The following is a 14,302-nucleotide window of genomic DNA, read 5'->3' as shown; positions in this document are numbered from 1 at the left end:
AGCCGCCACTATTTTTTGAAAAGTTTTACTAGAATTAATTCCTGTATGGGGAAAGGAGGATAGTTGAGAGTGCGGGGATCGAACCCGCGACACGTTATGTAGTAGTTGGTTGCCCAGCCACTGCTCCAAAAGTGCAGTCAATCACCTTTTTATTTACTATCGTGCTCCCATGTTTTTGACGGTGTGGATGCCATCAGAGACTGATGTTTTAAGTGACGCTAATTTCATCAGACCAGTTCATGGGACTTCTGCCTCTACGTCTCTTGTCTCTGCCAGTTAGCAGCAGTTTTTCAAAATTAACACCTTGTCACGATCTCATAGATAGCAAGTTTATGATATTTTGCAGTAGAATACATTTTTTAGAGGTTATTAAAGATATCTAAGATATAAGATCCAAATATGTTTATTAAAAAGAAAATCATATATTTTTAAAATTATTTATTTATGTACAAGTAATTAATAAAACTACAGATATTAACAAACAGGTACAACACATTGTTTATACACAATAATGAACTAGATAACACCAACGAAAAGTCTCATCCACAGTTTGGCTTATTTCCCAAATCCTATGGAACCGGCGCTAGATTGAGCTGCAGATCCACCAGGACCGCCAAAACTGATACTACCGCTTTTGGAGTAACTTATAGATCCTCCAGGGAAACGGCCGAAACGTCGCCCTCCGAAGCCGGGGCCTCCGAAACCTGGGCCTCCGAAGCCTCCATGACCACCCCCGTAACCACCCCCAAATCCACCCCCATAGCCACCCCCATATCCCCCTCCATATCCCCCTCCGTATCCACCTCCGAATCCTCCGAATTGGGGTGAAGGTTCTGGCACTGGTTTTGGTGCTGGGACTGAAATGAAAAAAAGGATTATGTAGTTACAATCGAAAGCCGAACTCTTCTTGTAAAACTTCCTTTTGCAAAATTTGATAGCGTCCGCGCACGCCGCTCATGAATGTGAATCAAAACTAGTAGAGCTTTTCTCCATTAATGCACGTTACTCACGTGATTATTAGTTAATTTAGATATAATGCATAATCACTACATACTCTTTGGACTTTAATCGAATACAGTAATGATATCGATAATAATTCTTCATAATTACAAAATTAGATCCAAACATTTTTGTTGATTTCTTAACAAAATGTATGGACCTAATAATAATTTATTTTGTGCCATCTATACTCTATAAATCTTTGTAAGATTACAGTCATTGATATTTTATTTATTTATACAGAAAAATAGTATCAAAAAGTAATAATGAAACAAAAATTACAATATGATTAAAAAAAAACAAACCTGCGTCAACACTAACGAACACTAGTAGAGCTAACACGCACAATAGTAAACGAGCCATTATAAATAAATTTTTAATAGGTACTAATTTCGAGTTCACTACAGTCACATACGGCTCAATATGAAGATAATAAAGTACTGGCATAATTCCGTGATCGACCAAATATATATATTAGACGCAACCATTGAACCACGTAAATCAAACACTAGTCATAATTTTAGCACCTACCTTGTTATTTTGGCAGGATTACACGTAGGAAATTCCTACAAGTATGTTATTCTTCTTTAAAAAACTTAATATTCATTACGCAATATTAATTCGGTTTTTTCTATTCGGTTCCGTTGCAGATGACAATTAATTTATCACTCTGTTCCATTGTCTTACAGCACATTATCGGATGATGTTATTGTGTTAATGAACTAAAATTTTTATTTGTATTTGTGTTCCGCCTAGCATATTGTTTACCTTACTTTAAAACAAGTTCATTCTGTTAACAGATATTAACTAAATCAATACATTTTATTTCATGCGTAATACTATGCAAAATCGACAACAGTAGACGGAATCTGGAATAATCTACGGTGTAACGGTGTTTTGTGGGTCCAATAATAACCAGCAGAAATATGACTTACCTGTTACGTAGGCTCGAAAAATATCGATGGGCGATTAACACTTATATGTGACAAAACTTTGTCTTATCATAGTTCGAATGTACATTTGTGCCACACAATGAAGTATCTAATAGCTACACTTTAGGTTTGATTTGATTTCATCATCATACTAATGATATATATGAAGCTGTAGTTTACTACAATTATGTACTTACAACTATTACTGCTGGGTGTGCCATTCAACTCCTACGCCCCCAATAGTGATGTTGGTAAAGTTGCCACCATTTCCACCGTTGGTACTTCCATAGCCGTCTACTCCATTACCAAGATTAAAAACGTGATTTTGAGTGTCCATGTCTGTAGGCACAGCGCCAGTATTGTCCCATCCACCTGAAATGGAAGGTGATACATCATTACCTGCAGAACAGCAATCTTCTGTCTAATCTGAAGTGGTATGTGTGGCAGAGCCATGCTTCGGCACGAATGGGCCGGCTCGATCGGAGTGATACCACGGCTTCACAGAAAACCGACGTGAAACAACGCTTGCGTTGTGTTTCGTTGTGTGAGTAAGGTTACCGAAGGCCCAATTACTCCTCTAGTAACGCCTCTGGTGTTTCAAGTGTCCATAGGCGGCAGTGATTGCTTATCATCAGGTGATCCGTCTGCTCGTTTACTAGCTTATTCCATAAAAAAAAACCATCAGAACATTAAGACTCAGTGAGGTTTAGCATGAACTTTCGCCATTGAAACCACCAAAACTACCGAATATATTTGACTGAATTTTGGTATAGATAATAGTGTCCAGTAGTAGTACAAAGTAAGTGAAGTCTCAGTTAGGAACTAATTATATTATAAAATCTGTTTGCTTGACTGGTTTTGGTTATTTTTGGGCTGGATAGATTGTCCATTTATCGAGGAAGGCTATAATACATTAGCCATAGCCAACAGAAGTCGGGCAGCGGGAACGGGCGTAGGAGCTGCTAGTTCAACTATAGACAGACAGAGATGCATATTAAATGTAACATCCACTATTGGTCAGTTATGTTATGAGTACATAATAGTGAGTAAGCCTACTGTAGGACTGAAACAGGTAAATGAAACACATGAAGTGAATGATTATATTGATTTAATTAAAATTGAAACACTTGAGAACTAACTACTATCAGAAGTTTCTGTTAATCTATCATTGGATGTAGATGAACATGCTGTTCATTATCTACTTATTGTACACTATATTAAAAACACTAACACTATATATGCAACAATCCATACTTATTCATCGTTATTGTGACATTTTCGCCAAAACACGACTTTGAAAGTGAACCACAATACAAAAAACAAACTTAAAGTCGAGAACTAAAATAATTGTCTTTTAAATAAATTAGAAAGAGTTACTGAATATTTAGATTATTTTGGTGGCGGGCACATGGTCGCTGGTGGAGGGGTGCTTACTATCCTCACTTTTACGGTAATTACCAGTGACTGCTGTAACCAAAATGGCATTTACCTCCTCTTTAAGCTTCAAGGGCAAGGTTAACTTTCTCATTTCGCTATAATGGCTGTGTTAGCATACCCAGGATTATGACTGTGCTGTAACTAGTCATGTGTATTATATTGCACTCGTCTTCGGGCACCTACGCTTCTTTTGTTGACGTTTGTGAGTACCGTTTACTTCCTACCTCCAACATTAAGGTTATCGAAGTTGCCACCATTTCCAGCATTACCATTTCCGTAGGAATTTCCTCCATTGCCAATATTGTTTTCTAATGTAACATTATTGTTACTAGCAGAGCCTGTGGGCATCGGTACAGTCGGGGCAGCATTGCTTTTTTCTGTGGGCACCGGTACAGTCGTGGCAGCAGTACTTGATACTGTGGGCGCCGGTACAGTCGTGGCAGCAGTGCTTGATACGGTAGGCGGCGGTACAGTCGTGGCAGCAGTACTTAATACGGTAGGCGGCGGAACAGTCGAGGCAGCAACAGGTGATACGGTGGGTGCAGGTCGAGCTGGAACTGAAATGGAAGACAAATGAGCACTACATCATCATCATCATCAACAGAACATTTTTGTTTCAATTTTCTAAACAAATTATACCCCATATGTTGCCCAAGTAAATTAGCTAATTTCATTCTAGTTCTTTCGTTAGTTCCGACGATTAGCCTGAGCAAATAGACAAATATACAAACAGATTTTTATATATTTCAAAACTGACTGTATTACTGTTACACTATGTTTATGATTTTTTACAATAATATTGTTTACTGTTTTATTATTAGTATATAGATATGAGTATTTATATCTATAGATACAGATGCCATGAAAGACTAGCGATTATATAAATAAAAAATATTTACCTTCACAATTACAGGGATGCGGAATATTATGACCATGATGATGTGGATATGGGTGATGATGTGGATATGGTTGATCATGTGGATATGGTTGATGATCGTGTGAAAATAGTTGATGAAGTATTGGAAATATTTGATGATGAGAACGTGGATGTTGATGGTATCTATGAAACCAAGTCGGTGCTGCGAAAGTTGATACGATCAACGAACACACTAATAACAGTAGAGCAACAGAGCGTGCCATCTTGTGAGAGGACAATGCAATACTAATGTTCACACAAAATTCAAACCCTTTTATATATGTAAATAACACATAAACGTAAAAAATATAAAAACAATCTTAAGAAATAAGGAGGAAAAGTATTTGATACAACTGGGTTTTACATTCTGCAATATTGGAGACAAAAATAAAATCCGAACGAGTGCAGTTCAATGTACTTTTTAGGGTTCCGTGCGTGATGGGTGTCTATCGATAGGACTTTAAAAAAGACATTAAGGTTCCAACAACCATTTTTGGTCAAAATCAATTGCTTGAAAGCTTCCAAAGTCGAAAAATTGGTGCCCCCCCCCCTCTTACTTTTAAAATAAGAGCATGAAAAACTGAAAAAAAAAACTGTAGATTTAGAAAAGGAAAAGGTGAATATTTATTATTTTATAATCGATAACTAGTTATCGGTCATAACTAGTTATCGATTACCTTTGTTATCGAGTGGTTGCAACCATTAAGTAACTCTGTGTATTGTATTATAATCGTCACGCAGTTAGGCGTTTTATTTTCCAAAGGGTATTTATACACCCTACAAAGTATAATGGGCATTACCCACTAACAGGTTTGGGTTTCGAGGTAGTCGCTACCCTTTCGATGATTTAAAGAAAGTTTTTAGTACGGGTTTCCTTAAGAGACTCCGTTGTACTTTTTGTTCCATCATTTATTATGAGTTCGAAGACACGGTTTATTACTTACTTAGTTTAAAAAAACACAACTTTCCGCATATTTTGACCAAACCTGAATATTTATTTAGGATTTTTTGTTGGAAAATCATTCAATGGCTTCTCCCGCTTTGGGCGAGGCGAGAGGGAGTATCAGACTCTTACTGACTAAAAACCACCCCGTTTCGTCTCCTGCTTTTCGAGTCGGAGCCCCGGTAAACCCGCTAGGTAGTCCGCAGCTCCGTATCAGGCATCAGCCCTACTGGGCCCCATCTGTGGTGATCTGATGGCTGTTTGAGGCGCGCACTGAACGCGACGCGCCACACGCACGGGATGATTGCAAAAATAAAATGTATTGACTTAGTTAATATCTATTAACAGAATGAACTTGTTTTAAAGTAATGTAAACAATATGCTAGGCGGAACACAAATACAAATAAAAACTTTAGTCTATTAACTTAAAAAACGTCATCCGATAATATGCTGTAAGACGACGGAACAGAGTGAAAAATTAATTGTCATCTGCAAGGGAACCGAATTAATATTGCGTAATGAAGATAAAGTTTTTTAAAGAAGAATAACATACTTGTAGGAATTTCCTACGAGTAATCCTGCCAAAATAACAAGGTAGGTGCTAAAGTTATGACTAGTGTTTGACTTGAGTGGTTCAATGATTGCATCTAATAGACATATATATTTGGTCGATCACGGAATTATGCCAGTACCTAATTATCTTTGTATTGAGCCATATGTGATCGTAGTGAACTAGAAATTAGTAACGATTAATTAATTATTTTTATAATGGCTCGTTTATTACTGTGCGCGATTGCCCTACTAGTGTTCGTCTGTATTGAAGCAGGTTTGTTTATTTTCATTTTAATGAACTGATTACATGCTACTTTTCTTTAATATTGTGTGTTTACCCAAAAAAAAGACCTGTATAAATGAATAAAGTTTTAATGAAACCGAAAAAGCTCAGTAATACTTTGCAAGTCCCAGGAATCGAAAGCCCAGCAATCGCACTTGCAACCACTAAACTAACGAGGCATTATGAAGTAAGTAGTATTGGACTTTTTCGGTTTTTTTGATTCGAGTACGACGTCATGCAATTATCCCCTATTTACGTGAGACTAATAACACACATGATGAAAAGTGGGTGTACATTGTATAGTAGTATTACGAGCCATAATGCGCACCTCTGCCTATCCCTTCGGGGATAAAAGGCTTGACGATACGGTGGAAAGTTTCAAAATAGTGCTTTCAATATACAAACCAGTTCAAGGCAATGATCCTTTTTCTGCAATCAAGATTTGAAGTAATGGGGCACAGCAGAGCTGATGCCTAATCCGGAGCTGTGGACCTAGCGGGTTTACCGGGGCTCCGGCTCGAAAAGCAGGAGTGCCTTTTAGTCAGTAAGAGGCTGACTCTCCCTCTCGCTTCGCCCAAAACGAGAGAAGTCAATGGATTATTTTCCCCTTAAAAAAATGTTCTAAATATTTCGGTTCAGGTAAAACATATTTAACTTGATTTTGCTTGATAATGGCTAAAATCGTATAACTCTTCATATAAATCAATAAAACCTTGTGTTTATTTACAATTGTTCTCCATGGACTCTTGGTCCGTGCCCTGTCGGACAAGCTGGTTTTTTTTTTACATACATAATAAAGCTCATGAATATAGTTTCCACGTTGCACACTACAATTAAGTACTATTAATGATTAAGACTAAAAAATATTTCAACACATTTTCATTTCAGATGCTGCACCAAATCCGGCATTTCAGATCCGGCACCAAATCCGGCACCAAACCCTGCACCAGGGCCAGCGCCTTCTCCTCAATTTGGCTATAGGAGAGGATTTGGCAGACCCTATGGAGGTTTTGGAGGGCGACGACGTTTCCCTGGAGCTTCCATAAGTTACTCCAGAAGCGGATCTATCAGCTTTGGTGGTGGCGGATCAGCAGCTTCATCTAGCGCCGGTTCCATAGGATTTGGGAAATAAGCCAAACTATGGATGAGATTTTTTTTTTTTTGGTTTTCTTTCTAGTTTAATTGTGTGTCAACGAATTTTCGTTTATATGTTTTATACGTATAGTTCTAGGCCTAATTTTATTAAAAAGAAATATTATTCAGATTTTAGTGAAAATATATTTTATAGAGTATATTTTTATTTCCTCAAAATATATCGATAGCTTGTGTATCGAGATATTGGTCTACGAGATATATAGAGAACCTAGACAGTATAACCATGATACATGAATAAACATCTTTACGATGCATATCAGAAAAATCGTTGTATATTCATTCGAAAGGGACAATACAAAGCTAACAAACCAATATGTATACGGTGTCTACCTTTATTAGTAGAATTTTTTTTTTAATTTTATCTTTGCATAACTACGCATGGCAGAAACTTCATTTCGCAGTACCATTTGGTATACCGTCATTTGTAATACCAATTAAAAACGCATCATATAAGTCAGAATCATCTTTAGGCATGTTGCGACGCATAATAATTGAAAGGTAGCCATCATATTGCAGAATGTTCACTGTCAGAATCGTCTTTTGGCATAAAGCATAAATCAATTAAAGAGAAATCATATCTCAGAATGTTAAGAGTTAGAATCGTCTTTTGGCATACTTTTAATATCCAAATAATTAAAAACTTTATCACATTTCAAGCATGCATCTGTGGCATTTTTGCATTAGCAAGCAAACAAGCATGCAAGCAAATGCAAGCATTCAAACAAGCAAGCAAGCAAGCACCAAGCAAGCATGGATGCATGTTGCAAGCATGCAGCAAGCTTGCAGCATGCATAAGCATGGAGCATGTAAGGCAAGCATTCAGCAAGCTAAACAGATGCAAGCTGCATGGTTTCTGTCATAAAATAAAATAAAATCCGGCGGGCCCACGGCGCTAATTCGTCGAAACGGCTTTCGCTCACCACCGAACTTCGGCTTGTTCCGGCTTCGCCGGCCAGCCTCAATATGCGGCACTCGCTCATAGCCGCCTGCTCCTCAGCCCGCGGGCCGCCTCAACCAATCCGCGCCTACGCGATTTTAAATTGCACTCTAAACGTAAAACAAACTACGTGCACCAGCGATTCGGTCCTGTGGAAACACGGTTCGGTCTGCCATCTTCTTAATATGCCGTGAAATCATGCCAAACAATCGTCGCTCTAAATAAACGTTATGTGAAACAAAATTATGCAAAATTAAGCTTTGCCAAACGTCCTTATGCGAAGCATAAAATTCTACCATCTAAAAGTATGCCTTTGTAAAGGGACATATTCCTATAAACATTCGACAAAGACACTCCGGGCGTATATTAAATGATTTTTATGCCATATGTAATTCGGGTCTAAAGAAGATTATGCCAAGTGTGTTATGCCAAACAAATTTCGGAGCATTAAAATTCTGCCAGATAGAGGGAACCCATATTATACACCTACTGATATTTTTCTTTCAAATCCGTACCAACTGACGCTTAATATGAACGCCACGTATACCTAACATTTATCGCTCTGAATGGTCAGGCTCCAATGACAAGCAATCAAAGTTTAAAGTACAGTAACCTTTCGATTCACTAAACGTTTGCAAAAGACCCTCTGGGTACGATCATATGTGGCTATGATAATCGCCACAAATTCCAAAGAATTGAATAAATATTTTGTGTCGGATAGTTCATAAAACAAGGAAGACTACATTATTACAATAATTAATCGAACCAGGGACCTTTAGATCTTCAGTCTAACGCTCTCCCAACTGAGCTATTTCGGCTTGTTAGTCTATGGTGAAATTGCAATGTATGTGTAAATATAAAATCAATTAAATAGTATTTACCACAAAATATATACCGTAAAAAAATTGCCGAAACCCGGGATCGAACCAGGGACCTTTAGATCTTCAGTCTAACGCTCTCCCAACTGAGCTATTTCGGCGGTATGCGGTATTCTAAAACTGACGTTCTTGCCTAGACTTTCTTGTAGAAAATGGTATGGAGCTGTTTATTTATTACGTACGGTACAACAATTTAGGGGCAACGTAAACGAATAAGTTTTAACTAACCATTATTTTGGTATTTCAACCCTTATTTTGTCTGACCGTGAACGGTGGGGTGAGTATCAGATATTGTTTAATGAAATCAATTAAAGAGTGCAGTATCAAGAATTAAACAAAAGTTTAATTGTAAAATGTTTGCAATTATAACTATAGGCGATGTAACCTAAAAATACTTAAAGTTCAGAGTTCCCGATCCTGCCACATTATTCTATAATCATATTTGCACTACATAATTTAACCATTATTACTTTATACTGCGATAGACTGCCTCGTTAGTCGAGTGGTAGCAAGTGCGACTGCCGAACAAGGGGTCTCGGGTTTGATTACCGGGTCGGGCAAAATACAACCGGGTTTTTTTTTCGGAAGCTAGAATTGTGCCCAGGTTGGCAATAGGCTCACCCCCATATTATATGGGACTTGTAACACAAATGGTGAAAACTGGGTGTATATTGCATAGCGGTATTACGACACGTGCAATTCTGCCTACCTTATATTTAAACTATGTCGTAAAAATATATCCATAGCCAGTTGTTAGAACTAATTACAACTACCATTGAATTTGTCACACATGTAGATACCACTTCTCTTGATGCTGAAGTCAACATTTAATGTAGGTATATCAATGAATTAAGACATGACTCTTGTTTAACATATATATTTTTGATACGATATTATTCAACAAATAAAAAACATTATATTACTACGCCTTTTACTTCTCGGTGTGCCATTCAAGTCCTACGCCACCAATAGTGATGTTGGTAAAGTTGCCACCATTTCCACCGTTGGTACTTCCATAGCCGTTTTCTCCATTACCAAGATTAAAAACGTGATTTTGAGTGTCCATGTCTGTAGGCACAGCGCCAGTATTGTCCCCTCCACCTGAAATGGAAGGTGCTACATTATTATCTGCAGAACAACAATCCTCTGTCTAATCTGAAGTGGTATGTGTGGCAGAGCCATGCTTCGGCACGAATGGGCCGGCTCGATTGAAGTGATACCACGGCCTCACAAATGAAAAATCCCTAAACAAGAAAGTCATCTTATTTGAAGCAGTGTCCACCCATATCTAGGCAAAGCCAGCAGTATTGCCCTCCTAAGTCCTCATAATTTTTAGAATGGGTCCGGACTGCTTCAATTTTAAGATGACTTTCTTGGATTAGGGATTTTTCGTTTTCTAATATAAAGAAACGCATTCGGGTTTTTTAGTTTTTTAAATTACCTTTTTTATTTTCTTTTGTTTTAGTTTTAATTTTATATTTGATATATCTAGTGTCACTTTCACAGTAAATACGAATCAAACGACCCCTATCAAGCTGTAATCCAGAGTCGTTCAGGCTAGAGAGAGAGCAATATCGAATTTGGCGCCAAAAATCCGCCATTTTGTTTTTTTTTATTTTTTTGGTGTCGCTCTCACAGTAAATACGAATCTCGACACCTCTCAAGAAAATCTATCAAGCCGTTTAGGCCAGAGCGGCAATTATACATACATACAGACTAACCATTAATTACGATTTAAAACATTACAACCCTCCTTCTGGCGCGTGGGTGTAAAAAGCGACGTGAAGAAAAGCTTGCGTCGTGTTTCGTTTTGTGACTGAGGTTACCAATTACTCCTCTAGTAACGTCTCTGGTGTTTCAAGTATCCATGGGCGATTGCTTATCATCAGGGGATCCGGTTGCTCGTTAACCGGCTTTTCCATAAAAAATCGATCAGAACATTAAGACTCAGTGAGGTTTAGCATGAACTTTCGCCATTGAAACCACCAAAACTACCGAATATATTTGACTGAAATTTGCTATAGAGAAATATTATCCAAAGTACTTTTTACTTAATAATGCAAGCGAAGTTTCAGTTAGGAACTAGTTATATAATAAATTCTGTTTGCTTGTCTGGTTTTGGTTATGTTTGGGCTGGATAGATTGTACATTTCCCGAGGAAAGCTATAAAACATTACGTGCCATGGCTGACAGGAGTCGGGCAGCGGGATTGTGAGCGTAGGAGTCCAGAGTTCAATCATAAACATAGGAGTATAGTAAATGTAATATCCACTATTTGTCAGTTAAGTTATGTGTCCCATATAATAGTGAGTAAGCCTACTGTATAACAGAAACGGGTAAATGAAACACGTAAAGTGAACGATTACATTGATTTAATTAAAATTGAAACACTTGATGACTAACTACCATCACCAGTTTCTGGTAATCTATCATTGGATATAGATGAACATACTGTTCATTATCTATTTATTGTCTACTTATTATACACTATATTAAATAAATGCAATAATCCATACTTATTCATCGTTACTTTAACTCGACTTTACAGGAGAACCACAATACAAAAAACAAACTTGAATTCGAGAAATAAAAGCCTTTTAGGGAAGAGAGAGTAAAGTTCCCTAAGAAAAGGAGGATCCTCCGACCAGGCGAGGTGATCAGCCTGGCGGGCTTGCTGCCCAACTGTTATTCGTTGGGATTTTCTATCCGTGTTATTTCGCATGTAAACTTCATATGTGCGATGCAGGATATTTGTGACGTCATCCGTTGATTTGCTCGTCGATAGTCCATGTGCGAGTTCTGTCATCTGTCATCTGTCACTTGTCAGAGTGTCGCCACAGCTTCACTTAAATCAAAAATATATGCAGGTTACTATAATAATTGTATTTTAAATGAATTAGAAAGGTTTAACGGAATATTTAGATTATTTTCCTATCCTCACTTTTACGGTAATTACCAATGACTGCTGTTACCAATAATGCAGTCAATTTCCCAATACTCTTTAACTCTCAAGGGCAAGATTAACTTTCTCATTTAGCTATTATGGCTGTGTTAGTAGACCTGTATATATACTTGTATATAACCGCATACCCAGGATCATGACTCTGTGCAGTCACTGAGAACTATCAAAAATCGAAAAAAGGTAGTTTAGATATTGCTATTATTTAAACTGAACGCAGTACCTCCTCCTTTTTTGAAGTCGGTAAATATTGATATGGTATTTACTGACCGATGTCAAAAGAAACGAAACAAAAGTTTACTATTATAGTCACATGTATTAAATAGTTCTTGTCTACGGGCACCTACGTTTCTATTGTTGACGTTTGTGAGTACCGTTTACTTCCTACCTCCAATATTAAGGTTATCGAAGTTGCCACCATTTCCAGCTTTACCATTTCCGTTGGAATTTCCTCCATTGCCAATATTGTTTTGTTGTCCAACATTATTGTTACTAGCAGAGCCTGTGGGTGCCGGTGCTGTCGTGGCAGCAGTACTTGGTACTGTGGGCGCCGGTACAGTCGTGGCAGCAGTGCTTGATACGGTAGGCGGCGGTACAGTCGTGGCAGCAGTGCTCGAAACGGTAGGTGCCGGAACAGTCGTGGCAGCAACAGGTGATAAGGTGGGTGCAGGTCGAGCTGGAACTGAAATGGAAGACAAATGAGCACTACATCATCATCATAATCAACAGAACATTTTTGTTTCAATTTTCTAAACAAATTATACCCCATATGTTGCCCAAGTAAATTAGCTAATTTCATTCTAGTCCTTTCGTTAGTTCCGACGACTAGCCTGAGCAAATAGACAAATATACAAACAGATTTTTATATATTTCAAAACTGACTGTATTACTGTTACACTATGTTTATGATTTTTTACAATAATATTGTTTACTGTTTTATTATTAGTATATAGATATATCTATAGATACAGATGCCATGAAAGACCTTAGTGATTGTATAAATAGAAAATATTTACCTCCACAATAATTACAGGGACGCGGAATATTATGATGTTCATTACGAACATGATTATGTGGATATGGGTGCTGATGTGGATATGGTTGATGGTGTGGATATGGTTGTTGATATGGTTGTTGATATGGTTGTTGATATGGTTGTTGATATGGTTGTTGATATGATTGTTGATGAAGTATTGGAAATGGTTGTTGAAGTATTGGAAGTGGTTGTTGAAGTATTGGAAATGGTTGTTGAAGTATTGGAAATGGTTGTTGATGATGAGAACGTAGAGGTTGATGTAATTTACGAAACCAAGTCGGTGCTGCGAAAGTTGATACGATCAACGAACACACTAATAACAGTAGAGCAACAGAGCGTGCCATCTTGTGAGAGGACAATGCAATACTAATGTTCACACAAAATTCAAATCCTTTTATATATGTTATAACACATAAACGTAAAAAAATATAAAAACAATCGTAAGAAATAAGGAGGAAAAGTATTTGATACAACTGGGTTTTACATTCTGCAATATTGGAGACAAAAATAAAAATCAATCAATAAATCCGAACGGGTGAAGTTCAATCTACTTCTTAGGGTTCCGTAGCCAAATGGCAAAAAACCGTTATGAACCCCCGAATGTAAAAACGTCACAACCATTTATATCCGAAACTGTTGGGTCTCCATAGTTGAAACTTTGTAGGATGATGTATTTTGGTAACCACTATTCAAATTAATGAACTTGCCAAGTTATATCATTTTTAAATGAGGTCTGTGTATGGAACTTGGTACTTATTTAGATCTCACTTCTTTTATAGGCGAAGCATTCCAATATTATCGAACTTGGCAGCCTTTCACATTTATGTTTTGGGTGGGATTTCATTTATTTTTGTAAGGTTTATTTTCTTTTTTCTTATTTTACTTTACTTTGACTAAATACAAACCTTCGTAACGAATTTTAGGTCGGTACGACCATTGGAAGATATAGATATTTTTTTTGTTTTAGTTCCTTAGGGGTATGAATTTACACCTTCGTTATTTTTAAAACCGACTCACACTTGGCCATTTACAGATTTTTTCCTTTACCTTGACCTAAAGACCTACCTCCATGCCAAATTTCAAGTCAATACGACCATTGGAAGTGGTCTAGGTTTTTGATGAGTGAGTGAGTGAGTCAGTCAGTCAGTGAGTGTATAGTAAAAATAGCGATTTTCTGACGTCAATATCTCAAGACCTACAATAGGTACATTAATGAAATTTTGTATTTTAGATAAGTAAGTAGATCTCGACAGATACTCGAAATTTCATATGCGT

General features: G+C 37.3%; 4 protein-coding genes and 1 non-coding gene across 7 annotated transcripts in view; all 5 read right to left on the bottom strand.

Annotated features, from left to right (window-relative positions):
• Positions 1–425: 425 nt before the first annotated feature.
• LOC118276185 (holotricin-3-like) lies at positions 426–1,472 on the bottom strand. Its single transcript, XM_035594413.2, has 2 exons — positions 1,305–1,472; positions 426–857 (listed from the first exon to the last, which is right to left on the bottom strand). The coding sequence occupies exons 1-2, from the start codon at positions 1,444–1,446 to the stop codon at positions 556–558; spliced, it is 444 nt and encodes a 147-aa protein (XP_035450306.2). The 5' UTR covers positions 1,447–1,472; the 3' UTR covers positions 426–555.
• A 1,550-nt stretch (positions 1,473–3,022) lies between these two features.
• LOC118275403 (uncharacterized) lies at positions 3,023–4,546 on the bottom strand. Of its 2 annotated transcripts, none has more exons than XM_035593343.2 (2): positions 4,268–4,546; positions 3,023–3,925 (listed from the first exon to the last, which is right to left on the bottom strand). In XM_035593343.2, the coding sequence occupies exons 1-2, from the start codon at positions 4,506–4,508 to the stop codon at positions 3,582–3,584; spliced, it is 585 nt and encodes a 194-aa protein (XP_035449236.2). In that variant the 5' UTR covers positions 4,509–4,546; the 3' UTR covers positions 3,023–3,581. The 2 variants fall into 2 exon arrangements, with proteins under 2 accessions (XP_035449236.2, XP_050554504.1); XM_050698547.1 differs by having other exon boundaries at positions 3,023–3,919.
• Positions 4,547–9,060: 4,514 nt separating this feature from the next.
• Positions 9,061–9,133, bottom strand: Trnaf-gaa (transfer RNA phenylalanine (anticodon GAA)). Its single transcript has one exon. It is a non-coding gene; the product is annotated as a tRNA-Phe (tRNA).
• Positions 9,134–9,560: 427 nt separating this feature from the next.
• The window catches only part of LOC118276800 (glycine, alanine and asparagine-rich protein-like), a 30,316-nt gene continuing 25,574 nt past the window's right edge, over positions 9,561–14,302 (bottom strand). The window contains exon 4 of the transcript XR_007705985.1: positions 9,561–9,741. The gene's annotated coding sequence lies outside the window, so the exon portion shown is untranslated. The remainder of the gene's footprint in view (positions 9,742–14,302) is intronic.
• On the bottom strand, positions 11,388–13,389 carry LOC118277520 (uncharacterized). 2 transcript variants are annotated; one of them, XM_035596353.2, is made up of 3 exons: positions 13,008–13,389; positions 12,380–12,673; positions 11,388–11,877 (listed from the first exon to the last, which is right to left on the bottom strand). In XM_035596353.2, exons 1-3 carry the CDS (start codon positions 13,056–13,058, stop codon positions 11,875–11,877), a joined length of 348 nt encoding a protein of 115 aa, XP_035452246.2. In that variant the 5' UTR covers positions 13,059–13,389; the 3' UTR covers positions 11,388–11,874. The 2 variants fall into 2 exon arrangements, with proteins under 2 accessions (XP_035452246.2, XP_035452254.2); XM_035596361.2 differs by having other exon boundaries at positions 11,388–11,872.

Source organism: Spodoptera frugiperda, chromosome 15 (assembly GCF_023101765.2).
Source record: "Spodoptera frugiperda isolate SF20-4 chromosome 15, AGI-APGP_CSIRO_Sfru_2.0, whole genome shotgun sequence".
Lineage (NCBI taxonomy): Eukaryota > Metazoa > Arthropoda > Insecta > Lepidoptera > Noctuidae > Spodoptera > Spodoptera frugiperda.
Note: the sequence above shows the minus strand (reverse complement) of the source record. Positions and strands in the feature narration are given on the sequence as shown.